The sequence below is a fragment of the Lemur catta genome, chromosome 5 (assembly GCF_020740605.2).
Source record: "Lemur catta isolate mLemCat1 chromosome 5, mLemCat1.pri, whole genome shotgun sequence".
In the NCBI taxonomy this organism is placed as follows: domain Eukaryota; kingdom Metazoa; phylum Chordata; class Mammalia; order Primates; family Lemuridae; genus Lemur; species Lemur catta.
Window position 1 is genome coordinate 27,915,946 of NC_059132.1, and position 27,426 is coordinate 27,943,371.

The 27,426-nt window shown below is 43.4% G+C and overlaps 1 protein-coding gene across 4 annotated transcripts in view; it reads right to left on the bottom strand.

The window, feature by feature from the left end:
- The window catches only part of GRIA1 (glutamate ionotropic receptor AMPA type subunit 1), a 299,116-nt gene that overhangs the window by 20,647 nt on the left and 251,043 nt on the right, over positions 1-27,426 (bottom strand). For all 4 annotated transcript variants that reach the window (XM_045551319.1, XM_045551318.1, XM_045551317.1 and 1 more), the window contains one exon: positions 22,060-22,307. In XM_045551319.1, coding sequence (XP_045407275.1) covers positions 22,060-22,307 — 248 coding nt within the window. The remainder of the gene's footprint in view (positions 1-22,059; positions 22,308-27,426) is intronic.

The following is a 27,426-nucleotide window of genomic DNA, read 5'->3' on the forward strand; positions in this document are numbered from 1 at the left end:
CCCTAGGATTTTTCCTCAGGGAGGCTCAAGACTCAGATAGGTAGACAGCTGCTGCCTAAGTTTTGTAACCTTTCCTTCCCCTTTCTCTTCTACTTCTACTTCTCCATTTTAAGGGAACGTAGGTAGAAAGACTCAAAGTGGGAGAGGAAGGGGCGTCAGTGCAAGGACAAAATGGAACAAGGTACAGCAAGAGAAGGTATAGGGATCAGTTAAAAGAGAAATAAAGGTTGGGGCTCCTAAGTTCTTAATTCTCATTTTCACTGTGAACCATAAGACCATTTTTCTGTCTTCAAAAATAAAGGGCCACTGTTCCACTCAGGCACAGAATCCAGTTTGGGGTCAACAGCATGAAGAGGGAGGTGTGTAGAGGAAGTGGTCAGTCCTCATGGAATGAGCTCCACAGTGGGCAATACGGGAGGAATTTATGTCCTACATCAGTGGGCTCATGGCCTCACAGTCAGGTCAAACAAGGGACTGCCTGAAAAGGCCTTTAATTAAATTTCGTCTCAAAATGTGCTCTTCCTAGGAGATTCTCTGGACTTGACTCACATCCCTTATGCTATAATGTTGTTCTAGCTCGTTGGTGTGTTGCCTGGGTCTCCTCAAATAGACTGTTAGTTCCCTGGAACAGAGATGATGTTGTCTGCGTTTTCAGACCCCTCCCCACAACATTTAGTACAGGATGTTCCATGCGGTGTACTTTTCTTCCCCAAATGAACAGATGAATGAATGAATCAATGGACAAAATCTCAATGCAGTATCACCTATGTGTCTGTAACTCAGCTATTTGGCAAGCTTACCTATCTAGGACATAACAGAAAAGGACCAGAAAGTGAGCAAAGAAAATGCACAGGATTATTGGATGATCATTGTAGTTAACATTTATTTTATTGAGGGCTTATTGTGGGTCAGGCATGGTACTAAGCACTTTACATGCTTTATTTCATTTGATACTCATATCTCTGTATGGCTGTCATATTTTTACTACTTCCATTGTACAGATGAATACATAACTTGCCTCAGGTTCTAATTTAGCTCTGTATGACTGGAGCCCATGTATGTAACCACTGTGCTTTACAGTGAGTACAGATGAGGTACTGCATGACCCTGTCTGGTGCTCACTTAGGCATTTTTTTGCCACAACAATCAGTCGTTTTAAAACTCTTACTTTGCACATAGTTGTAACACCACAGAGCTCCATTCTCTGCCTAAGCAGAGAAAAGACAGCAAATAAGTAAAGCCTCATCATAGGCCCTTTCATACAATGCTAATTCATAACTTGACAGCAAAGGAGGAGGCCAAAGCAGGTTTTGCCTTTTCTCTTTGACTTTCTTGTCTTTTTTATTAAGAAGACAAAAATGATGGTGCTGAAAGAATGCTAGTCAATCCTGGGGCGATTCTGGTTCAGGCAGACTGCCCTATAATATGTGCCTTCCAGCAGATTTACTGTATTCTAATCTAGTGCCTTTGATAGTTGATGATGATAGAATTGTCAAGAAAATATTATATTTAACATATTCAAAAGTTAAAAATATGAGTTTTATTAAAAAATATTCCCTTAAAATTACATTAAAAAAGGCCTGCAACTTTGGAAAATGCAGGGTTCTGGATAGCAGAGGGTATCCCCTAGACTAACAGAAATCCAGATTTCATGGATAAAGAAAAAAAATAAAGCTGGGGTGGGAGGACCAACAGGGATGTGTGTTAGATGTTAATTAAGCTAAGGACAAAGGTTTAAACAGAACAACTACGATCCACTGGCATCTTCTTTTAATAGAAGTAAGGACACTCAAATCAAAGAAATAGCAAGGACAACATTTCAGAATAAAGGAAAGTCCTTTAGGTTGAATGAAATTAGACACATTGTTTTATTTTTCTCATTTCACCTCACACTGGAGAGAACTTTATCTTGGGCAAACAATGACTGGTCCACAGCTTGGTGTTTGGAGGATGCTGTTCTGGAAAAATAAAGATATTTCAATTGGCCACATCCAGAGTCCAATTTTACATTTTCATCACCCCTACCTGGGAACAACTCATTAAGAGTCAACATGGAGTATTTTGTTCTCTTCCTCGAGGTTCAAGTGGAGTTCACTAAGTGTTCCTCAAGCAGGTGTTCGTGTGTCTTATTTACAGAGATGGCCTCAAGCAGACCAACTTCAGTGGTATATGATTATTATCATTGTTATCATATTTTTATGAGGAAAGGATTTTGGGGAAAAACTTTCAACTTCAGTTATAAGTGATTAGCAAAGTAAGACCATCTTTCCATTAACAAAATTACCAGTTTTCCTGATGCTAAATTATGAGGGGAATATATGGTGTCTGTCCTTATATAATGAGCCCAACCCTACCGGATCAGAAAGTTATCTGTTTCATAAAAGGGAAGCTATGAAAAATAAGAGTTTTACTGACTTACTAAGAGTGCTTGCATAAGCAAATAAGACTGATCATTTTTTTTTTCTTGAAAACATTAAAATAGAATAGGTTGAACCTCGAAAAATAAAGTCTTCAGGGACTATCTGGGTATTCTGGGCAAGTGAGCAAGTGAGTGTTTCTTTGTTATAAACTTCTTTCAAATGTGCCAGTTTCCTGACTGCCTCCTGTGGCCTCAGATTCTCCTCCACTCACTATCAGAGACTGTCTCTTGGGGTAGCTCTGCTTCAAATGAGAATCCGTGTTACCAAGGGATTCCCACCCCAACTGGCTGCCACTAGCCCTAGGCAATCATGCCAGCCATCTGAGCCTCAATGTCCTCACCAGACAAATGGGACACTAGAAGTTCTAACTCAGAATTATTGAATGGACTATCAATGTCTTGTTTCATGAAACAACTTAGCTGCAACCAGTAATAATAACAACAACAATAGCATTATCATTACCATAGAACTGAGCACCTGAATTGGAGTCAGGACATCTGAGCAGATATCTTACCATTACCACTTACAATGTGCCCTTGGGCAATTCAATGCACTTCCCTAAACCTCAGAGTGTCATTTGTAAAACTGAGATCACAATATATGCTGGGCCTATAACAGAAGCTCAGCAAATATTCATTAGCTCTAACTTATCTGCGATCAAAGGTGTGAAATAGCAACAGATGGCTCAACATATGAATTAAGCCTGGGATTTTACCTGGAAATGATTTTAAAGATTTTTTAAAAAACCCGAGATGATCTTATTTTCTTATATTTTCTTTTTTTCTACTGATATTTTAAGTCAGTTGCCTAGTGCAGTTAATTAGGTATTCTTCATAGATTATTATTAATTAAGGTTGGCTTTACATACTTTAAAGAAAAGTCTAAGTGAAAATGACTAGGCAGTGGTTTTAGTTTCACAAGCTCAGTATGCTGTTGATAATTTTATATGTATAATATAATATTAAAAGAAGTATTAGAAACATACAAAGGGAGGTGATGGTCTTCTTCCCTGTGTACTTGTCCTATCTCCTGTGTTATTGTGCTCAGTACTAGGCAATGATTTTCAGGAATGACAAGCTAGAGGGTGTCAAGAAGAGAATGACCAGAATGACGTGGATGGATCTGGAACCATCACAAGCGTGGAATGATGTTCAAGGAGGTATGGCTTAGGGCAAACAGGAGAAGTGCCTTCAAATATCTGAAGGACTGCCTTATAGAATTTAGAGCAAATTTATACCGTGAAGCCCTAAAACGGAGAACTATGACCAATAGGCAAAATTCATGGGACATATTTTGGCTCAATATGAGGAAGAAATGATAAACAGAAACAAAGAAAAATGGAATTGGCTATCTTAAAAAAGAGGAAGCCCCTTGAGTTGTGAGGCCTTCAGAAAGAGACTAGGTGGTTATTTGTCAGGATTTTTAATAGAAGAGACTTCTACATTGGGTGGGAGACCATAATACTTGGCCATAAACTCATTTAATAACCATGAATATAGCTGAGCAGCTACTATGTGCCGGCACCTTGAGAGGTCCTAGGTATACAATAACGTATAAGATGGACATGGTTCCCTGCCCTACTGAAGCTGACAGGCTCACAGGAGGAACAGATTGTAAGTAGAAATGCTAAGTGCTATGAAGGAAACAGAGGGTGAAGTGAGAATACATCAGAGGTGGTCTGGAACATGAGTCTGAGGAGGCGACATTTAAGTTGAGACTGGAGGGAGGAGAGGGGGCCATATTTGGAAAAGGAGGGGAGGGTTGGGCCATAAGAGCCCACATTCCAGGCAGAAGAAGGCCCATGGGGGAATGAGGTTGGAGAGGCTGGCAGGGGACTTTGCAAGTCATGCAAGGATTTAGGGTTTTATTCTGAGATTGGAGGGTCTGAGCCAGGGAACAATAAGAACCTCTTTTGATAAAGTTAATAAAGTTTACTTGCTACAGGGAAGAGAAAGGACAAAGGGAGGTGAGTGGGGAAATGTGGAAGTCAGTTAGAAAGCTGTGGGAGGAGCCCAGGCAAGAGTCGATTAGGGGTTGGACAGGAGAGAGGCTATAAAGCAAAGAGGATACATTGTGAGTAGGGGAGAAGGATTGGCTATGGGGGTTTGAAGGAAAGAAAGATTCAAGTTGATTTCCCTCTTGAGATTGTGACAGACGGTGGAACCATTTGTGGAGATGAGAGAGACTAAAAAAGAGATGGGTTTGGGAGAAGCTCAAGAGTTCAGCTTTGGCTGCATTAAGTTTAAGATGACTGTGAGATATCCGAGTAGAGACATGTCCGTCTGCTGGGAAGATGCGAATCTGGAGGTCAAAAGAGATGGTCAGGCTGGAGATACAAACTCAAGAGTCTATAATTTGAATAATAAAACAGACTGCAAGGACCTTCAGCAAGAATTTTATAAGGGGCTCAGATTTTGAAGGTTTTCACAATTACTTATTTGATTAAACAAACTTCCAGTGGACCTTTTCTTATGCCAAGTCCTATGCTTGGCACTGAGCAAAGTAAACAAACATAAAGCAAACTAGCAGAAAGGAATCAGACGTGGTTCTAATTTGGCAGAGTTAGAGTCATCCAAAAATTCCCAGATTTAGACAGATGTTCAGCATCAGGGAGATGATGGTCCTGGGTCATCAGAGGATGCAGCCGGGCCTGTAATCATGGACATGGTGACATGCATGGCATTTATTCCCCAAGAGGGCCGATGAGCAAAAGGAACCCTCAAATAGCTGAGCCCTGACATTCAGCCATAGGACCTGATCATTCTAGGAGACCATTCTAATCATTGGATTATTTTTGGAAGTCTTGGGGAGGGAGGACTTGGAACTCTGTAAAGATGGTCTCTAGGATGACCTTGTGCACATTAAGGTCCAATGTATCCAATCTTACACGCTAAAGAAGCTCAATTATCTTACACTTGCAGGGAAATTAAAGTTTGGAAAAAGCAGCCTAGGGAGATACTTCACATGGTTTTTAGTCTCAACTTATGGAAAACTAGGGACTGAAATCTGGGCTTCAATTCTGAAGCAATTATCCACACTTCCACTCTTGTCTTCAAACCTTGCATTCAAGCATCCGAGGAGTGCTGGATGAAATGACCCTTGGAGTTCTACCCAGCCTGCGAGGATGTGCTTTGCCCCTTCTCACCCAAAGGTAGCTTCCGTTTTAATCAGAACAGGTTGCTAGGCATCCCACCTTTTCCCGACCAGAGGGCCTCTGCCTGCTTCCACATGCTTGCTTCTTGCTGTTCTCTTTAACTTCTCTTTTAAGACCTGGCTGCTCTGCAATTCTCCCCGTGTTTTCTTTGAATTTGTCCTTGAACCCTTCGTTTATCATTGACCTCTCCTTTAAACTTCCCTGGCACCTAGCAGTCGGTTCATTGCCCTGCCTACTACTGTTTCATGTGCATCAGTCTTATAAGAACTTCGGAGTAAAGAGTTAGTGTCTTTGGGTCAACTCCCTAAATATTTATGAGTGCCAATTCAGTGCTAAGCACTGTGCTAGGTCATAGTAGGAATAAAGAGTTTGAACAAGTTATAAACCTCATCCTTTAAGGACCAAGCAATCTAGTGTGGGAGAAAGAAATGTTTCTCAACAGTTCATGGAAGTATTGGATTTTAAAATAAAGGGCTTTGGAAACACCAAAAAAAGAGAGAGGTTAATTCTGACAGTGGGTGGAAGTTAGAAAACCATTAGGGAGTGTTCTATCAATAGGGTAAAGGGAAATTGGAAGCCCAGAAGGCAACTTCTGGGAGCTGAAGTCAGAACAGTTGAAAGAATCTTAATTGTGAAAACCCTCAAATGCTCTGCTAAGAGGTCAACACTTTATCCACTTTATCCATGGAAGGTTTTTAAGCAGAGACAGGTGTCACACCAGCAGCCTGTCTATATTCAGCAGAGAGTGAGTGATACAGTCAGTTCTAAGTAAATACATATCAATTAACTGCAAGATATAATGGCTTATATGAAAGGAACAGACAAGGTCAAACATTTTAACCCTGGATCCAGGGATGATGGAGATAGTGGGTCACTTCAAAGCAAACAGGGCTCACATGAAAACCTGGGCTTGGTTGTCAGTGGAAGAGGAATTATCCTCTGGAAGCCAGAGGGCAGAGTTTGGAGATCAGGGAGAGAAAGCCACAGGGAAACCGGCTGGTGCTCACTACAATGGCAAACCTTGGAATCATCAGAGCTCCCTGGCTATTGCTACTTGAAAAGTAGCGATTTGATGGGATGTTGTTACTGGGACAACTGTTTGTCAGGAATAACATGGAAGAAATTCATGAACTAGGTAGAAAGTTGGGATTTAATTAGTGGTTCCCCAAAGGCTGGTCCAATGAGCTGGGCCAATCTGTGTTGAAGTTTTCACTCATCAATCAATGGAAAAGTAAGGAAAGGTAAGGGTTGTGTAGTGAGTTTTCAGGAAGCTGAACTTTTTCCATTCAAAGGACAGCCCTTTATGTGCAATTGATTAATTTCCTTCCATCTTTTTTAGTGTAAACATATTTCTTCTCTTGTTAAATGAGGTTGAAGAGAGGTGGTAATTTTGTTTTGAACCACTGGACTTTTAGGGGAAAAGACTCCAAGGAACTCTCCATCTACTCTTCAGGGAGGAGAGCAGCTATTGATGAGTGAAGTTTAAACACACTTAGGGGGGACCGTTAAGGGTGAGAATTTCCTTGCACTGGATTATAGGTCAGTGCACAAATGAGCACGGTCCTTCCTTCTATGGGGCTTGATGGTTCAGGTGCCCAGAGTCCTCCCTCTGTGAAGAAGGTCCAGTCACCTCCTTTCTCCCTTTATGCTTCTCCCTGAGCCGAGCAGGCTTCAGTAGTCGCTCCTGCACACGCTTGTGCTGGAGGATGATTAAGCCACTTCTGAGGGGATGGAGGAGAAACCTTCTCAGGGTGGGTTTTTCTGCTCCTTTGCCAAGGCTAAGGCAGGGTTATTTTGTTGAGTGTGGGGACCAAAGCCTCAGCTTGCCAACCCTGCCACGGCCGAGGAAAAGGGTGGTTGAGTTAGGACAGGACTGAGTGTTGGTGGGCCTGGGTCCCGGACAGAACTCTGTTAATTGCTTCCCTTTTGAGCAGTGGTCTCAAAGGCCCCTGGGTCTTTAGTCCAGTCTATGGCATCATTGGCTGTGGGGACCGTCTAAGGCAAACTGGCTGTGCAGTCAGTGACGGGGCACAAAGCTGAAAGTCCATCAGACTCTGCTGACCCAGAAGGCTGGGGTGACGAGTGGAGTGGAGGCGGCTAAACAATGACCAAGCAGAAGGAAGTAAAGAGTTAGTGGGGTTATATCAGGAGCCTCAATTAAGATGCAGACATCCTCAGGTCTCCTTAAGGAATACAGGTAGGATCAAAGTTCCCTTCACCCCTGCCCTTTCCAGATGGCGTTCCCCTCTTGAGTATACTCAAGGAACAGGCTGTTCTGTGTTGTTATGATTATGTTGGTCAGCCAGTGAGTCAGCAGAAGACAGAGGCTTTGTCTTTGGTTTCTGACTCTATAAAATGATCCAAATGAATTGTATTTTTTTAAAGGCAAAAAATGTGTATAGAACACTGTCTTAATCTCTGCATGCTGGGTGGAGGAAAGAGTCTGAAGGTGTGATTTGAGTCCTTCACTCATCCCTGACTAAGTCATATGGCATGTCATATAACTGTAGCTAGGGTGACCGGCTGCTCCCAGTTTGCCTGGGACATTCTTGGTTTTAGCATTAAAAATCTCATACCCTGGGGACCCCTTCAATCCTGAGAAAACCAAGCCATTTGGTCCCCCTAACTATACCTCAGTCTTCCCATTTGCAAAATGGGAATAATGACATGATCCTGCCCTGGCTGCCTGTACTGGGAGGATCAGTCAAGGTGACAGATGGGAAAGTGTTTGAGATTAATTCTGGACAAATGCGGGTGGCTAGATTGGAAGCATCACTGAAGCCCACCTCTGTGTGGGCACATGCATTACCTAGGACACCTTGCCACTGGAACCCTAGTCATCTTAAAGCCTCTAACATATGTTCTCTGCAAATCCTCCCACATGACCCACGGCAGAATGGATTGAGTCTTCCTTTCTGTCCCCACTGTACTTGCAAGCTCTGCGACAGCAAACTCATCACTCTATTACCCACATCCGCTCCTTTGATTGACTGAGAGCCCTTCCTTGGGAGGAACCCTGCACCCAGCACAATAGCTAACACAGTAGCTGCTTGATAAATGTTTGTTGAATGAAGAAGTGATTTTAATTCCTGAAATATACCACCAGAGCTATTTGAATCCCCCAAAACTAAACACAAGTTTGACATGTGTGAATATGTATTTCTGGCCCTGTAACTTTCTTTAAGTCTCTGTGGCTAAGATCAGCCGATAAAGCTCAGAGACCTGGATGGGGGCCTGAAGTCTGGCTGCTACAGACAGAAAGCATTTCTAAGGCACATCTGCTCCCCCGCCCACCCCACATTGTGAGAAGCAGGTGTCAGCAGTTCATTTGCAGCTCACAGCAAACCACATCTGGCCCTGCAATGCAGAACCATTTGTCAGCAGCAGCAGGCACACAGGTCTGTGTCAGACCCCTTGGAGACGCTTGACAAAGGATAACGAAGGGAATGAATGAAGATCCCCCCGCCATTAACGGAGGGAGTGGAAACAGCATTCAGGACGAGAGCCGGCCCGCTGGTCTCATCTCAGCCCCCTCTGGTTCCATGAAAGGAAGAAAAGTGGGGCCGAGTCTAAGGACTGGCCGCTGAAAGGCAGATGCCAGTAGGAAAAGGATGCAGGGCAGGCCGGCAGGACGGTTATTTTCTTGTGGACTTTAAAATACACGGGGCATAACGCTGGAGGATTCCCTCCTCCAGTGATAGAAAACTGCTCCTGAGAGATGACGGATGCCCCAGGTCTCCCAGCCCCAGCCTGCCCCGGCATCTCTGCTCTCGCTCTCTTCTCTTCCTCACCTTCCTGCCACCGCCGCCAGCCCCGCAGCTCCTGCTTCAATAGATCCACTTGTGTCTGTTGTTTATAGTGGGATTCCATGAGAGACGTTGTTTGAGGAAATGATTGCCCGCTGAAAATGGCAATAACAAAGATTGGAAAAGAACGCATGTATCACCCTCCCGTCACTCCTGCACCGTATGCGTGCGTGCGGGGGCTTTCACCTGAAACACCTTTCTCTCTGCCTTATGGGAGAATGTTCTCCCCACTGGTTAAGGAACTGTTCAGGGAGAGCTGCCTCCTCCTGGAAGCCTTCCTAGAACCCCCACCTGGGGAAGGGCAAGACATTAACCTTTACCTGCATGGTGTTCCCCCTGTAACTTGCTTATCTGTCTATTTATTTGCATGTTACTTCCTTTCTCCTTCATAGTAGTGTTAGCTGTTACCAGGTTGTTTCTCTCTTTCATTCTCTCTTAAGTCTGATGACCACTAAAAAATGGAATAGTTCACATAATAATTGAGATTTCTAGTTTCCTTTGCAAAATAAGGAGATCTGGCAACATTCCTACATGTCAATATTAGCACAGAACTGTGTGGAGGTTGTCCCCTCTAGACAAGGCACATACTCTTGTCCACTGAGTCTTCATCATTTTCCAATGATCTCTCTGAGGCTCAGTTACCAGTTTCTATATATAGCACAGTGCAGTGGATAACAGCACAGACTCTGAACTTGGATTGCCTGGGTTCAAATTTTGGCTCTGCCACTCACTAGCGGTGTAACCTTTGACAAGTGACTTAACCCGTCTAAGCCACTGATTCATTATCTGAAAAATGAGATTCTTACAGTACCTACTACACTGGGTTCTTGTAAGACTTACATAAGTTAGGGACTGCATGAGGACGTAGAGATTGCTTGTCATATATAGCAAGTGCACAATTAATATTAACTGCAATTATTATTTACATAGTGTGCGCACTGTGGTTTTGTTTCGTAGAGTAGAGAAGTATTATCTGTATTCCTAACTCCATTAAAAAGGAGGACACTACAGACGATTTACCCCTGGTCATTTCACTCATTTTCTTTACCTGGCCTCTGGGGATATTTGAGGTTGCAGTCCCCTGCACTGGATGATGAATTTTGGGAATGTCAGTGTCATAATGCATTCATCTTTGTTTTCCTTAAGAGTATTTACTTTAGCATTTTTTGAAAATACTATACTTGGAATGTAGATGGAATTAAATTGCATACCATGGTCATATACTTTTATTTGCTGCCTTTAGGATATTCACTAGTAATGGCAAAGAGACCCACAGCTTTTGTCAGTTCATTTAATTTGTATCATGTAATCTACACAATAGGACTGGTGTTTCCTGGTTCTCATGAATTCAATAGACCAGACACAACAACTGATTTGATAATGTGCACATAAAGTCACCATATACATGGAACTGGTCTGATTGACAAGTGATTACTTGTAGGAGTTTCTACATGCTCGATTCTTGTCTAGGTTCTCTGGAACAGTTGGCCCTTGCTTCCCTGAACTGCATCCAGAAATGCAGGTGTAGGCCAGAAGGTAGCAACAAGAGCAAAGATACAGGAGTGAGGAAAAGTTTTGTCTGTGGGCTCAAAGACACTGGCTTGACTAGTGCTGTAGATGTTTTTTTTCTTCCCATTCCTCCAAAGGAATAAATTTCATTCCCATGGGAATACCAATATGATTAAGATATCATTATGCTCTTTTTCTGCTAGATGTTTGTGCTGAGGAAGAGTGAATGATATATGTAAATTTTCCTGCTTGACTTTCCTTTGTTTGGGGGCTCCACTGGCTCAGTATGAGGGAGGAAGTTGGTTCCTTTGGTTGGAGATTCACCTGGGCCACCCTCGCCCCGTCCCCAGGAAGAAGCTGATTAGACATGATCCTCGAACCATGATCTTATCTGTGGGGTCATTCATCAAATGTTATTGACATAGATGACCCAGATTTCCTCTGCAGGGGGCTCAGGTCCGGGCTACCTCTCTCCCTCCTTTCTGCCTTTCCTCAGAGACCAGCTTCGCTCAGACTCTGGAACTGTCTACCTTCAGGCATGTGGGTGGATGCAGTGTGGCTATTAGCTGAACAGTTGGGGCACGGAGTGCAAAAGGGAATAAAACTGCACATTCGAACATTTCTATCTGTTGGTATCTTGAAGTTTCCACCTCATTGCAATGAAAAGAATGTGGGTGTGGTCTAGCCCCGAGAAGGCAATCACCACTGATTTGGGTCAGATACCCAACAAACCCAGTAGATGAAAGGGGAAGAGAAGTAGAGAAAGAAAAGGGGATTCCTATTCAAGCACTCCTCCTGTACCACGAACTCTTCATAAGGGATTCGTTTTATTCCAAAGACAATCCTGGGAAGCTTATAGCAAGGTCTCATTTGGAAGATGAGAAAATTAAGCTCTAGAGATATTAAAATAATAATTGTTAGCACTTCCTAGTCACTTCACTCTGTGCCAGGCTCTGTGCTAAGGACTTTGTATTATTGCATCTAACCAATCACTGAGTAACCATAGAAATAAATGGTAGCATTACTTCCAGCTTTGCTATTTGGAGAAAAAAAGGCTTAGGGAGGTAAAATAACTTGTTCAAGAGACTTTTGTTATTAACTGGCAGACCCGAGATTCATGCTCAGTCCTGACTTCAAGGCCGTACTGCTGCTTGCTACTCTGCCAAGAACCATGGGTTGTAAATGTGTAAGAGTCAGGGTTTGAACTCAGATCTGATCGACTTCAAAGCACATTTGCTTTCCAAACCCGCAAGCCCCAAGTGGCAGAGCTGGGATGGGTTTCCAGCCCTTCTCCCTCCTGGTCTGCTTTTGTGTTATAGCAGCTGCCATCATAGAAAAGGCAAAAGACCCAGCAAGTCTGAAATAAAGTTGCTGATGAGAGGGAGAGAGAGAGAGAGAGAGAGAGAGGAAAAAAAAAAAAAAAAGAGAGATGCTATTTTTGACAGAGACAGCTTCTTAAAAGAAAGCAACATACAATTTGTATATCAGCGGGAGAAAGCAGTGCTTCGGCGGGCAGATCACAGCCCGCGCTGGGCTGCTGTTCTCGCCTGGGTAAAGGCCATTCATTTCCCTTGTTTTTCTCCCCAGATCCATCCTTGCCACCTCGCTCTCACCGCCTTCCTCCTCTCTCCCGCTCTCTTTAATGTGTTGCTTTGCCGTTTACAAGCTTCTCAACCAGGCACGATAAAAATGGAGCTCTAACAAGAGTAAATGCACATTTGTTTTTACGATTTCCCCAGGATCCTCCAAAATAAATCAGCCCTGTGGAGCTCCAGCCTAACCTAGAGCTTCAACACAGAGTGCTGGGGCTGTGGGGGCCCCGTGGCGTCTCACATCCCCTGATGTCCTCCCGGGATGTTTTGAGGATGCCACCTTTTAAGGCAGTGATGGCTACCTCCATCAGCATGGAGGGGAGGTGTGGAAAGAACGAGGGTTCGTTCCAGAGTCAGGGTTCGAGCCTAACCTCCATTGCACGAATCGCTTTGAGAACCTGAGCAAAGCGCCACCTTTCTGCATCTTAGTTTCCTAACTCGTGAAAGGGAAATTATATATCCAAATCAAAAGATGAGGGGAAAATGAACTCATGGACATCCACAGGGAACTGAATGCACTGCCCAGCACACAGTAGGTGTGAAATAAAGGCAAGTCTCTCCTTCCCGACCCTCATACCTATGGTGCAGTCTGCAATGATCTGCTTTTCATTGCAGACAGGAATCAAAAGCATATAGAGTTCAGGGGAGCATAAAATTCTTCAGGGGTATTTTTTATTCACTCTGTCACGGGCAAGAAGGGAACCTTAATATGCATCAGATGTGCCCTTTTTTTTTTTCATTTTTGTGCAGGGCAAGACATCACCTGTGGGACAGCCCTGATGCTAGAGAAAATATTTGTGCCCCGCAGGTGAAAATGATGCCAAATGGGGGTGAGGATTCCCTAGGTGATTCATCAGAGCAGACAGCAAGCCATTTCCCTTGTGGAACTTCAGTTTTCTTCTCTGTATATTAGCTGGGTAAGACTAAATGCTATTGTGGGTGTGTAGGGAGGGGTATCATCAAATGATCTTTATCCTCTGAATAATCATTCCTTCCTCATAATTTCCCTCCTTGCATTCTTGAGAAGTCTTTCTTGCCTAACGGTTGGGAAGAGGTCCTGGAATTAGGCCGCCTGCATTAAAAATTCAGTTCTCCCATTTCCATGCCAGGTAATCTTGGGCAACTTCCATAACCATTCTGTGCCTCAGTTTCCTGAACTCTATGATGAAGGAAAAAAACAATATTACTTTCACAGTGTTAGTGTTGTTAGGATTAAATAAGATAACACACATGAAATGCTTCCTAAAAGTGCCTGGGCTGAGTCAGTGCTCGATACGTGTTGACAAGTCTCGTCATCACCGCTAAAATGCTAACTCAAGCCCTTGCCACCCCTCTGCCTGCACTTTTGCACTGTTCTACTGCACCAGTCTCCTGGGAGGCTTTCTTGGTACTCTCTAGAATCTGTCCCACGTATCCTGACCTGAGAAAGCTTCTGTATTGATGCAGCTGTCCTTTGGCAAACTTCCAGTCTCTATTCAAACACACACACACACTGTCTCTCTGTTTCCCTCTTTCCTTTGTCCCTCCCTCCCTTTTTTTCTCTTTCCCTTTTTATCCCCCTATTCCCTCCCTCTCTTCTTCCTCTCTCCAGCTCTTCTGAGGACGCAGGCAAATCCAACCTCTGCACTCACAGGGCTTTGTCTCTGATCAGGCCTGACCTGGGTCACAGAGTTCATGGGGTTACCATGACAACGAGCATCCCTGGCTACCCATCAAGAGGCAAGGACCAATTGAAAGGGACTGTCATTTCCCTGGGACATACTGCATTTATCCTCAGCAGCACGCCCTGCGCCGGTACTATACTATGAGAAGACAGGCTGTTACTTGCGAGGGTGGGAGGGAGGCAGAAAAAGAAATATTAGGGTTTTGTTTTTTTTAGTGTGTTCTCTGTGGGGGAGAACCACAAATTGTTCTCAGAGAGAGACATTTATTTCTAATGCAGCCAGTGCCCGTGTGGGGGGCGAGGGTGGGGCTCCTGTGCATTTCTGATGAACACGGTTTTCTTCTTTTACAAAGAACAAGTTATTTGGCTCAAAAGTGCCTTTTCAGTAGGTCTAATGGGAGGAGGAGAGGGGTGGAAAATTAACATTAAGGAGCATCCTTTGTGATAGGCAATTTATGCTATTTCATCAAATCGTCAAAACAACTGCACAGAAATTATTATTCCAGTTTTACAGACAAGAAAACAGAGGCTTATAAAGTTATAGTGACTTATCCAGCTAGGTTGAACTCCGGTAAGACAACGGGCCTTCTACTTGAATCGAGGTTCTCTGACTCCAGGGACTGTGGCTTAGACAGCATTTCATGCAGTTTGCCTGGCACCCTGCCAGCACCTTCATCTCCCTGCTCATTCGGATCCTCCTCCTCAGGCTCTGCCTTCTCAGACCACTTGCACATCTCTCTTCCCTGTCTCTCGCCCTCTCTCCCAGAGTGCAGTGCTGTCTACCTGGGGGCTTGATTAAATGGCACATTCCTAGATCCCACCCTGGACCTGCAGAATCAGAACTCTCAGGAATTAGATTCCAGGAAGGGGCATTTTTAACCAGCTTCCCTAGGTCATTTTGATTTACTCTGAAGTCGGGGAATGGCTCCTTAGAGGAATAGACTCAACACCACACAAAACAGCCCTTGCTTATTTGTTTCCCAATTACTTTCTGGGTCAACATGAATTTCTAAAAGAGGAGAACTCTCTATGGCCTCTGTAACACTCAGATTAGAGTCAGGCAAAGAAAAAGTGTTCAGGGAAGGTCCACTGGATCAAACTGAAGATACAATCATTGTTTTCGATCTCTGTGTGGGGGCTGGGCAACTAGGAGACCCTTAACCCTAGAAGGTGAGAGCTCTGCCTGCAGAAACTTGGTGATGCTTCTTCTAGAGTCACAGTCTTCAACTCTCTCCTTTCTTTAGCTGGATGCCAACATAAACAAGCAGCTCTTGGCGGATATTTTCCAGCATAGGGTTATGTGAAGGGAGAAAATGAGACTGAAATGTCAATGAACAATTTTGAGCTTATGCTATGTTTTAAAAAACCCCCGATACAGTCAATGCAGCAGGAAGTGGGGAAAGGTGATGGGCATCCTCCATCCTTGCTGGTGTGCCAGAAATCCTCCACCCTTTCCACTGGGCTCTCTTAATCTTCTAGGCATTCCAGAGGTAAAATGGAAGTGGTGGCAAGTAATCTGTTTGAGAGGTAAACCCCATGTCTTCCTATTTTCTGTCCTTGCCAGAATCAGTTTGTACGTGGTCAGGCTTTAGGCAGGAGCACAAAAGTCCCAGAAAACTTACTTAACAGACTTCTTTCCCAAACTTCCCAGCCTCAAAGTGAAGGATATGACTGGTGACAAACATAGAGCTCACCACTTCTCCCTTCTGTCCCCATTCCGTATGACCTGTGACCATGCTCATTACCTCCTACCAAGATGACTGTAACAGCTTTCTAAATGACCCCCTTGCCTGTAATCCTTTCTGTGATTCACCTTGCAAATCATCTTTGGGAGCCTGTCTGATCATGGTCCCTCTTTGTCAATGGTCTTCGATGGCCCCTAATGACATCTCAAAATTCAGACATGTGAGATATTTCACAATATGACCACAGCCAATTGCTCCTACTTATTAATACATTCTCTAAAGTTGTTCCTGAAAACAAGCCCCATGGTCCCACCTCTGCATTTGCTCATGCACCCCCAAATCTGTAGCACCCTCTCCCCACTTCTCATCTATTACACTTCTTTAGGTCCTATCTCAGATGTTACCTCTGCCTTGAAAGCTTTACAAATCCTCCCATTCAAATGTTGACTCTCCTCCTTTTGAGTGTTTCTGACTCTCTTATGGCATGGGTAGAATAATAGGTACCTACAGAATTCTGTTCATGAGCAGTACTTGATTATGCATTATTTAGGGACTGGGATTGCATCTCTCTCCCCACTGTTCCCTGCAGCACTGTGCACAGTGCTTTGTGTGAGAAGGTACTTGGACACAGATCTGTGAAGCTGAATGCAAAGCACAGGGAGTACGGCCCGGACCTTACTGGGTGCTCACTACCTGTTAAGCTGCAGGGAGCAGACGTACTGTATTCCTGCCCCTTGGCCCATACGTCTGGCATGGACAAGACATGTGACAGAAGACAAACATGTCATGATCACAGAGACCAGAGGAAACTCTATGTAACCACGGTCACAGTTAAAGACCAGACTTTGACCAATGTCCTGATGAGGGTATAACTCTTAGTAAATCCATTAAACTCCCAGTAGATGGTTTGTGAAGGAGAATCATTAGCTGAGATTTTCAACTGAGGCCAATTTTGTGTGGATTCCTTCTTGGGTTGGTAAAACAGGGGCCATGTCCCCTTACTTAGGGAATTTGAACACATTGTCTCTAACTAAAGGGAATATTTATCATAATAAAGAAAAGAGACTGCCATTTAGACTAGCAGATACATTTAGTTGGCAACAAAAGGGCCAATAGATCATAATTAGTGGATTTACCAATTGCCTTTCCCTAGTGACCAGCATTGGCTGCAGAAGTCTTTATCCACGACCTGAGGGGTTTTGAAACATAACTCAGCCCTTTGCCCAACCCCAAACATGCAGTGACAGCCAACAAACAACATCTGTTTCGAAGAAACACCACCTGTCCAAATGGAAAATCAAGCATCAAACCACCTCGCTTCATCAGAGTATTTGTTTCCAGAGCAGGAGAAACAAAAAACCACTCTGTGGCTAACACAGTCTTTTAACACTCTGTGGGGACCATGGCCTGGCTTCTGCCAATGAGACTTGGCAAGTTCTAGAGGAACATTTGAGCTTTAGATGTCAGTTCTCTGATCTTCAGAAGCAAAGCTGGGTGATCTGTCTTGGAGGAACCTGAAACTTGTTCCAGGTAGGCTGAAGGGAGCAAATGCCCCACAGGTGTGGTGAGGTTTGGCTTTACAGAGAGTTTAAGTGGTGGAGGAGAACTTCCAGGAAGGTCCTTTCTTGACGCAAGCACAGTCATGAAGCCTGGAGAACATCTGCCCGTGAGGGTTGCAAAAGCCTCACCTTTTATAGGGCTGAAGAGAAGTTCGTGAAGCACTTCTCTGTAGCATAAACACTTCCAGAGAGTTTGCAGTTTTGTGTATGGCTGAACAGTGTTTAAAAGAGTATTTTCTAGGATTCAGAATAATTTGAAGACAAAGTTGATTCCCTCTGCTAGATCATCTTTAAGCACAGACCAGCCTCTTTTCAACAGGTCCAGAGGAATTGCGGACTGGTCCTTTACTCTTCTCACTTGCCACCTCTGTCATGTAGAATGGTTTCCTGGGATCAAGGTGGTGGATCTAAGATTGCTGGAGCAGGTACTCATGGCTGGGGCATTTTGTTTGCCATGACTCTTTGGTATTTCACCATGTCTTGGTGAAATGGCACCATTTGGGGCATGTGAGGTAGAGTATGATGGAAACTGGCTGCTGGGGAGTGTGTGTGTGTGTGTGTGTGTGTGCGTGCATGCATGCATGTGTGTGTGGTTACTCATATTTTCTGTAAACATTCTTCTTTATTTTTTTCTTTTTCTTTTCTTTTTGAGGCAGAGTCTCACTCTGTCACCCAGGCTAGAGTGCAGTGGCATCATCATAGCTCACAGCAACCTCAAACTCCTAGGCTCAAGTGATCCTCCTGCCTCAGCCTCCTCAGTAGCTGGGATTACAGGCACTTGCCACCATGCTCAGCTAATTTTTTCTATTTTTAGTAGAGATTGGGTCTCGTTCTTGCTTAGGCTGGTATTGAACTCATGACATCAACTGATCCTCCTGCCTCAGCCTCCCAGAGTGCTAGGATTACAGGTGTGAGCCACTGCGCCTGCCAACCATTCTTCAATGGTATGTTTCGTGGAACCTCTACACTAATAGTTGATAATCAATGGTCCCTTTTAATGCACAGATAAGCAGAGTCCCATAGAGGGCAGAGGGAATTTCCCAGGTCAGACAGATACTCAAGGCCCGCTTAGGACAAGCATTATTCTTCCGTTTTTGACACAGGAGTTTTGACGGCCCCATGGCCACACTGAGTTTGCCACTGGAGAGCAAGGAGCACTGTGAGAAGCAGGAGCGCAGGACCATCAGGGGTTCTCCAGACTTGCAGATCGCCATTAGTGATCCGTATTGGAAACACGTTCCTTTCCATTTCTCTCTCCCTTTCTCTTTTCCAAAATCAGTAAATGGCTTGTTCTGTCTTTGACAGAGATGTAAGCAAAAGAATCAGGTTCTCCTCCTATTACAGAGTTGAATTATTTTCAGCATTTATTCCAGAAAGAATCCTTGAGCATACAAAATCTATGAAAACAGTGTCACTACTCAAAGGAATGGTACTTGGTACAATAAAGGGAGTGTCCATGATCACCTTTTGCCTACAGCGAGGCGAGTGGATGCTTTTGATTCATGAGCTCCTGGTTATTATTTGGCTCCGGGGAATAGGTAGAGAGAACCTGGCCTAAGTCCAGTCTCTTGGCTTTAATGACTGTCAGTTACAAAGCCCAGCACAGCTTCAGTGTAAACTGCAGCTCTGAAGTCAGACTGCCTGAGCTTGAAATCTGATTCCTAACTTATTAACTGTGACAACTTGATCAGGTAACTTAACTCTGTTTCTCTGTTCCTCATCTGTAAAATAGGAATAATGGTACTTCATAGAAATGTTGCAAGGGTTACATGAGATAACACACATATCACACAGTGTGTGGCACTTAGTAGGTACTAACTTGATGATGGCTTTTATTATAGTGGAAAGTCATCTGAGTGCTAGATAACTTGAGTTTTAGGTTCATGTCACTGAAACATCCAATGTTTTCTGAGTTGTCACCTTGTTCCAAGCACCTGTGGCCTGGAGGGGCAGAGGTACTCTATTGGTTGGACAAATCATGTCACCAATCTATGCCTTGTTTTCTTAACTTTACATCCAAGTATTTAGATCAAATGGTGCTCTTAACTCATAAAAACTTCAGTCAATTATAATACTGAAGCATAATTGATGTTTCTGGACCTACAAAGACTCATTCTCTACTTTGGATCTTTCTAGTGTGATGTTCTATGAGTTTCTGAGATAAAAACCTCTTCCTTGCCAAACACTATTGTCAAGTTTCCTTTGAACTTTACCCAAACTTGCACAAAGAGTCTTTTAAGTTCTATCAGGCAAAAATGAATGATTGATAAATACCAGGCCATTTGATGTCACTTTATTAGGTCATATTCAATTATGTCTATACTCCTCCAGATATCTTTCTTTTCCTAATTTTCAGACAATTACTTAAAATTCTTTAAGGTATTTTCAACGCTCTTCAAATATGGACAAAAATCCTTTATGAAATTTTCCCCTACTTCACTCTCCAACCTCAGCTTTACCTTTTCTCCTCTTTCTTACTTGTGTTTTAGGAACACTTAGCTTATTTTAGTTAATCAACTGTCCCATAATTTCTTGCCTGACAGTCTTTGCACATGCTGTTCCTTCTACTTTGACTACTCTTCTCTCTTCCTCCCCTCATTTCACCTAGTTGACTCCAGTTAATTGGTCAGACCTCAGCATGAAAAAATCATCCCTGGGCAAGTCTTCCCAGCCATGCCCCACCCATCCTGCAGACCAAATTGGACCTTTTCACATCTGGGTGTGTTCAAGATCTTCTTTTTGCCTTTATGGTTCTGCAGTTTCAAGAAAATCAGCAGCTGATTCAGATCTATTTATTTTTCTGGGGATTCAATTTTCAAATCTGAGGATTTATGTTTTCCATAAATTCTAGGAATTTTCTTTAAAATATTGCCACCACTTCACCGTCTTTTGTCTCCATCTGGAACTGATAGAAGATTGATTTTTTTTCTTTTTCTTGTCTCTTAAACTCTTTGTTATATTTTCTTTTTATCTGCCTGCCTGATATTCTGGGGCATTTCCTCTGATTTACACTGCCCGCCCCCCCCCAGCTCACCAATTCCCTCTTCAACTTTGTCTAATTTGCTGCTTAACTCTTCCATTGAGATTTTATATGTATGACTATGCTTTTTATTTCCTATAAGTGCTAATTCATACTTTTTCAAATACGTTTGATCTTTAATGATAGTGTCTTTTTCTTTTAAAACTGTTTTTGATTACTTTTATGTCTGTAGTTGTACTTTGGATTCTTGCTTACGTAAATTGTCACATAATTTGTAACTTTGCCCTGCTTAGGATAATCCCAGAATAATTAGCTTGTGCTTTTCATTCTGGTTTTGATTTTTTTTCTTTTTTGGCTCCAGAGATTTCCTGCCTTGCATTTACAAGGCTATTTGTTGTATCTTATCCAGCATCTCCAGGTGTTTTATAGTGAGAATTTTGTTCTGCCATAATGCGGGAAGTAGATGTCCTCTAGGTCCCCTTTTATAGACTATCCTAGTATCTGTCATGATTGTCATTAAACATTAAAAAATAATTATCTATTCAACGCCTGTCTCCCCTGTAATAATGCAGTTCCCTGGGGACAGGGACTATGTCTATCTTGTTCAAAATCATAGCTCCAGCTACTAGCCCAGTGCCTAGAACAATGGTGGGACTTAATAATATTAAGATAAATGCATGATGTGGAGGCAGGGTGGCCCTGGATATCATGTCAAGATGGTTTAGGAATTCCTCTCCATCCTTTTGCAAAGTTCATTAACTCTTCTTATCCTTTCTGAAATGCAACACTTCCTTAAAATGATTTAATCCCTCTATAATTGACATACTGTCTCATAGGTGACATCACATTATACTGTTTTCAATTACCTTCGCCATAGATTATCCCATTTGAACTCACAACCACTTCAGACCTAAGAAGGGCTGGGATGATTTTTCCCTTTACAGATGAGGAAACTGAGGTTCAAGAGATGATGAGCTTTACCCTCTATAAGACAGTCCGCAGTAAACCCAGAATTACATCTAGGTCTTCTGATTCCAAGTCTACTGGACTGTTCCTCATTTGTTTAGAATGAATATCAGAGCTTCTCTATGTGAAAGTAAAGTCCACTTTACTTCTTTACCAAACTACCTGTATTTTGTTAAAGAAAGCAGTGCCTAGGTACGAATAGGTGCTACTGTTAATTTGGTGCTATTCCTTAGATGCCATTTTGATTCCCATAGCCAGAGTCTCAGGCCGCAAACTACTTGATTTTTCATTTGGACAACGTGTTTGTTTCTTCCATGACAAATATTATAAACCACCTTCTGTCAAAGAATCCAGGGTGCCAGAGAACCCCGTTCATGGCCTCGTTGGATGCAGGGGTATCTGGCAAGGAATGGGGTCTTACAGGTCACATGACAAAAGCACAAGGTTCATCGATGTTTAACACACTTGGAGGGGTAAGGTGAGGCATGGGGGAAGAACACATGGGCAGTGACAGTCATAGCAAGCTGAGGCCCCCGAGTCAATTTCCAACCTCCGGGATGAAGATCGTGGGTGGCTGGAATCTTCCAGGCCCTCAGGTGTTGTAGAAGAGCCCACTTGACAGGTTTCATTGGGGCAGTGGAGCCATGTGGCAGACACGGCAGCTTCACTCCTGAGATAGTGAGGGGGGAGAGGGAGCACCAAGGAAGCAAATCTTGGCTACTTACCTCAGGGCGGACCCCTTGGGTGTCGCAATGCCATAGCCTTTGGAATCCAAGTTACCTCCCACCTTCATGGTGTCACAGGGTTTCCGCTGCTCAATGTACTCGTTCATGGTGGACTCCAGGAGGTAGGCGTATTTGCCTTTGGATTTCCTCACTCGGATCATCCCCTCCTCTGTGGTCCGCACAAAAACAGATGGTTCCGCTGACTTCATGTATGTCCACATCTTCTCAAACACGGCAATTTTAGACCTCTGGTGGGGACAGAAACATAGCTGGAATTAAGTGCTGGCTGTGCTTGGAATTGGGGTCGGTGCACACACTAATGAAGAGCTGAGTGTAGCTTGATCACACATTCATGAGTGAGATTAGCTCAGGAAGAAACAAATTATGAGTGATTGCAAAATAAGAGGCTCTAATTAGTACCAGTAGGTTCCAAAGTACAAATATCTCGCAAATACAGAATGAACAGAGGAGCTCAGAATCTTTTAATTACTTCTGAGTAATTATATTCCTCCTAAACATGAGAGTTAAGAAACTGGGGCCGTGCCTGGCTTTTACAGACATTAAAGAACCTGTCTATTGTTCACTAAGGCCAGGTTTATACTGCCGATGAGAAGTAGAGAGCTGCATATCAGTGGAATCTGATTTCACTATTAGAAGACAACACAGAAGAATTTCTGGGTCATGGGTTGCCAAGTTCCAGCCATAGCATATTGTAAGACTTGCCCTCAGAATGTAAACTGTTGTCCGATAAAGCTAATAACTTGGGACTAAATATTGTCACCTGGTTACATTTCAGAAGCCTCCAAATCTAATCGAACTGGCTTCCTTATCTCCTCCTAAACACACCTTGGGCCTTCCTTCCTTTGGGACTTGCTCACTTGATATGCTGGTTCTGTCCCACCACACCCTTGTCTTCATTTCACAGACTAAAATAAATTCTGTGTATTTGGAGCTCACCTCAGTTCCAAGGGCAGTAGTTTTTAAACTCTAAAGGCACCATAATCATGTATAGAGGTTGTAAAAATGCAGACCCCCTGGCTCTAAATCTAGAGATTCTGATTGAGCAGGTCTGGGGTGGGGCCTAGACTACATCTTTTTCAGAATTTCCCTCGTAACAGGTGTTCTGATCTGTATGGCTAGCGTGGCCCTCACTTTGAGAAAAAGAGTATTGTGGGGGCTGGTATTCCCATTGGACACATAGTCCGGGCCATTCGCTGGAAGGCTAGGCTAAACTGCTAGGATTTCAAGTCATCTCTTGTGCGTAGGTCTCAAGTATGTGGAAGCTCCCTGAGGGCTGGGCATGGGAGGTCTTCCCTTCTGAGGGTCCTTCACAGAGTCTAACTGAGCACCTTGCACATAGTAGGCCCGTAGTCAGGGCCCATGATCCGGGACCATGGTCAATCCTGTCATTTAACATGCTCTTTCTAAAGGGTATCCTTTTCCCAAGGGGGAGATGTATTTTAGGGATACTGGTGTCTGGCTTTTGAAAATGTTTTGTAAATGGACAAGTGTTAAATACATGCAAGGGACTATTTTTTTTTTAAGTTAGTTACTACTGGAGTCACACAGTCTATATAATTTAGTGGTTAATATATAGATTACAGATTTATTTAATAGAAAATCATTATATATCATTTTTCTCTGTGCACAAGTATCAGGTTTATTTCCTTGAAATCAATGCACATCAAGTGTTGGTAAGATATTGATATACAATTGTCATTTGAGCAAATTCATCTATAAAGATATTTGGGGTCCAGGAAGATTCTAGGCCTCAAGAAGAAATTAATGAAAATAGTTGCTATTAAAACTTCAGTTTTAATAGTCTATAATTAGATAAATTAGATTGTTTGTCACACAGTATGGTTTACAATTTAGGTCTTAGACCTACTTGTACATCATAGTTGGTCTATGGAAAATCCCTTTTCTTTGGGCCTTAGTTTCCCCGTCTGTTGCAGATGGAGTTTAGACATGGTACTCTTTAAGTCCTTTGCTTCCTTGAAATCTCTGATTTTTTACACGAAGATATATCATTTAAGCAACAATGGCAATGTGAGAAAGAAGGAAGAAAAGGGGAGGGAGGATTCCAAGGTTAGGGGAGGAAATACCCAGAACCAATCACAGCATCTCCAATGTATTTAATATTTTCTCATGGGAAACAGGGAAATGTAGAAATTCAGCTGTGACCAGATTTGCAGATAATCTTCCAGGCATAAAACCAACAAAACACACAGCAGGGCAATTGCAAGATGCAATTTGACCTGACAGGATGGACACAGCAGGGAATTGGGTTGTTGACAGGCAGAGCTGAAGAGCCCTCTGGGCGACGGTATGCAGAAAATTAATATGTCCTTTCAGCCTCACCCCGGTGCCCCAGATGCTAAGGCTCTGCTCACAGACGCTCAGAGCCAACGATCAGGAAAGTCTCATCTCCAGGAATGGGATGGTAGCATGAGTGGCAGGGAAGATTGGAAGCACACTCAGGGTATTTGTTCTTGGATCTCTCCTATCGGCTGCAGCTCCCACAGCCCCTCGCACATCTTAATTAAAATGTCGATGGAGGAGTAAGTGACTCTGAGTTGGGGCTGCCAAGACACTCTGGGCTGCCATGGGGACTAGAAGCCAGAGTTTTCAGAGACTGGAGCAGAATTCTTGTCTCACTGTTTGCTCCTTCTGCTCTGTGGAGGTGGCAGGTGATCTTATCTCCCCACCCACCAAAGTCCTGGTGGGATAATTCTCAAGGTCAGAGTCACAGAGATGGAAGGGCTCATGGGACATATCTGGGCAGCACTCTCCTTTTATACGTGAAGAAACTGAGGCCCACGATGTGGCGATGAACTGTCCAATGTCGTGCAGCTTGTTAGAGGCAGAGCCAGGAATAAAACCCTAATCTCCTGATTGTATACCTCATGCCTCTCCACTGCAACCAGCTGCCTCTCTCTCATTTTAGGCTTTATATGTTACTAGCTGCAGGATCTTGGGCAAGAAACATAACCTTTCTGAGCCTCAGTGTTCCTCTTCTGACAATGGTGGTAACAGTAGCCACTGCACAGCGTTGCCATGGATACCATGTGAGAACACAGGTAAAATGCATAACCCAGTGCATGACACCAGAAAGCATTCTCTGAGTGGTGTAATTACTGCTAATATTATGCCCCTTTTTCAGGTTTTACTTTAGGGTAGGAATGCCCGATACATAGCTTGCTTGGTTCCAGTTTCCCTTCTTATACACATGGCAGACATTGATACCAATCAAGAAATTCTGTCACACAGAGTCCAGATGTGACTTCAGAAACTCTCTCAACATAGAACTCTGGGCAACCACCACTGACCAATCAGAGTCAGCACACGGACTACAACTCATCTGCCACCAATGTAGTAGGCCTGGTTAGGGCATAGAACCGGTAGAATATGCACTCTCTTGGTTCCAGATTCCTAACTTTGTGCTGTGGACAGGAGGCAGTAATATGTACATTGACATAGTTACTAACAAAGAACTTTGAAGTCTTAAGTCCCATCTGGGTCTCTCATTAGCTAGGGCATGACCATTTTCTTCTCTGGGCCTCAGCTTCCTCAACTACAAAATAGTAGGGTTAGACTAGATTGGTCCACAGCCCCATCTGCCAGCCTGAGTGATCTTCTAAAAAGCGTTTATCAGTTAGTGACACCACCACATTAGGACAACATGGTTCAGTGGCATGAATACTTGGGTTGGAATGAGAAAACTCAGATTTGGTACCCCCCACCCCTGGCACTTGCATCATAATTTCCCTGAATCTCAATTTCTTATCCACAAATTGGACACTATAATATCTATTCTGCCTTAGGTTACCAGTGAAACATAAATGAGACCACAGACGTGAAAGTGCTTTGGGGACTGGTACATGCTGTATATACTATGGGGATGAGAGCATTGTTAAGTGAATTGGGTGGTTCTCCAACTGCATCAGCAGGGATTGGGGAATAGGACTAGCTTTAAGGACATATATCGGGCACTTTCTTCACACTTCAGTTACAGGCAAAAAATGTCAGAGCATTGTAATGAGATTATAAAGTGGCTTTTCTACTAATTGGCTGGGTGAGCTTAGGCAAATAATGCCTTTCTCTGAGATGACAGGCTCTGACCAGGTAACCACTAAGGTACCTTTTTGCTCTGATTTGTTGAAAATTGAGGATTTTAGCTTTGGAGCTGGGATCAATGATGGTTAAGACTTTTGCCCCTCTCCTGCCTGTCATGCAGAACACAAAGCCCATGACCAAGAACTGCAGCACATCACACAGCAGGTTATTTGGGGCCTAGGGTTTGCTACATGAAGTTTCGGAGGGAACCTGGGTGAGTCTGAGTGGGAGCCCTACCCTCTTGCCTGAGGCAATACAGACCCTTGCTCTCTATGCTCCTTCTGCTACCTGCTAGCTGTGTGACCTTAGGTGATTACTTTTGCCTCTCTGAGCTTCATCTATAACATAGGGACAACAATCCCTAATTCATCTCTAATGAGAAGATTAAACAAGATAATCCATGTAGAGTGTGCTTAGCACAGGACCTGGTTTATAAGTAAGTAGTAGCAATTGTTTATTATTTTTATTTGATTGCTGTAAGGTAGCTCCGTGTGGCATTTGTTTAACTTCAAGGGTGAATATGTTCAAAGCCTAGGGAACTACAGGTTTTCCTACTTGTGGTGTTTGTTTAAGTTGTTCCCTTGGCCTAGAATGTACCTAGCTTACTTAGGTCTGACCTGGTTTTATGAGATCTAGAAATGTTTTCAAGTCTACCCTGGGTAGCTCAATCCCCACTCCTTCTTCAAAGTGTCTCCCTAATGCTTGCATTTCCTTGAAGCCCTACTGGTAAATAGAGTTTCAATTCTTTGTTCCTTGTTTTCCCTCTTATTTTAGATAACTTGTCATCTAAAATAACCTCATTAAGACTCTTTGAGATAGACATTATCATCCTCATTTCATAGATGAATGGAAATGGTGTCACAGGGGCCAAGTGCACAGAACAAGGAAAGGATGGAGCCAGGGTCTGGACCTCCATCTGCTGACCCTGCAGGTTGTGCTCCCAAGCTCTCTGCTCCTCCACCTTGGCCCACTGCCTCCCACCAAAAGATATCTCACCACCTCCACTCCCACTTTGCATTTTCTCTCCCTGCTGGAACTATTAATATTTAATAGATCACCTCTTCCAGTTATTTTTTCCATACAGTATCTTCTTATTTATCAAGTAACAAATATTCATCGAGCTCCTTCTATGAGATAGGAGGGAACACAAACAGCATGAGGTTCAGACCTTGTCCGTAAGCTGTTCCTAATCAGTTGCTAACTAGACTGTAAGGTCTTTCTGGGAGCAGGGAGGAAAATCGTATTTGATAT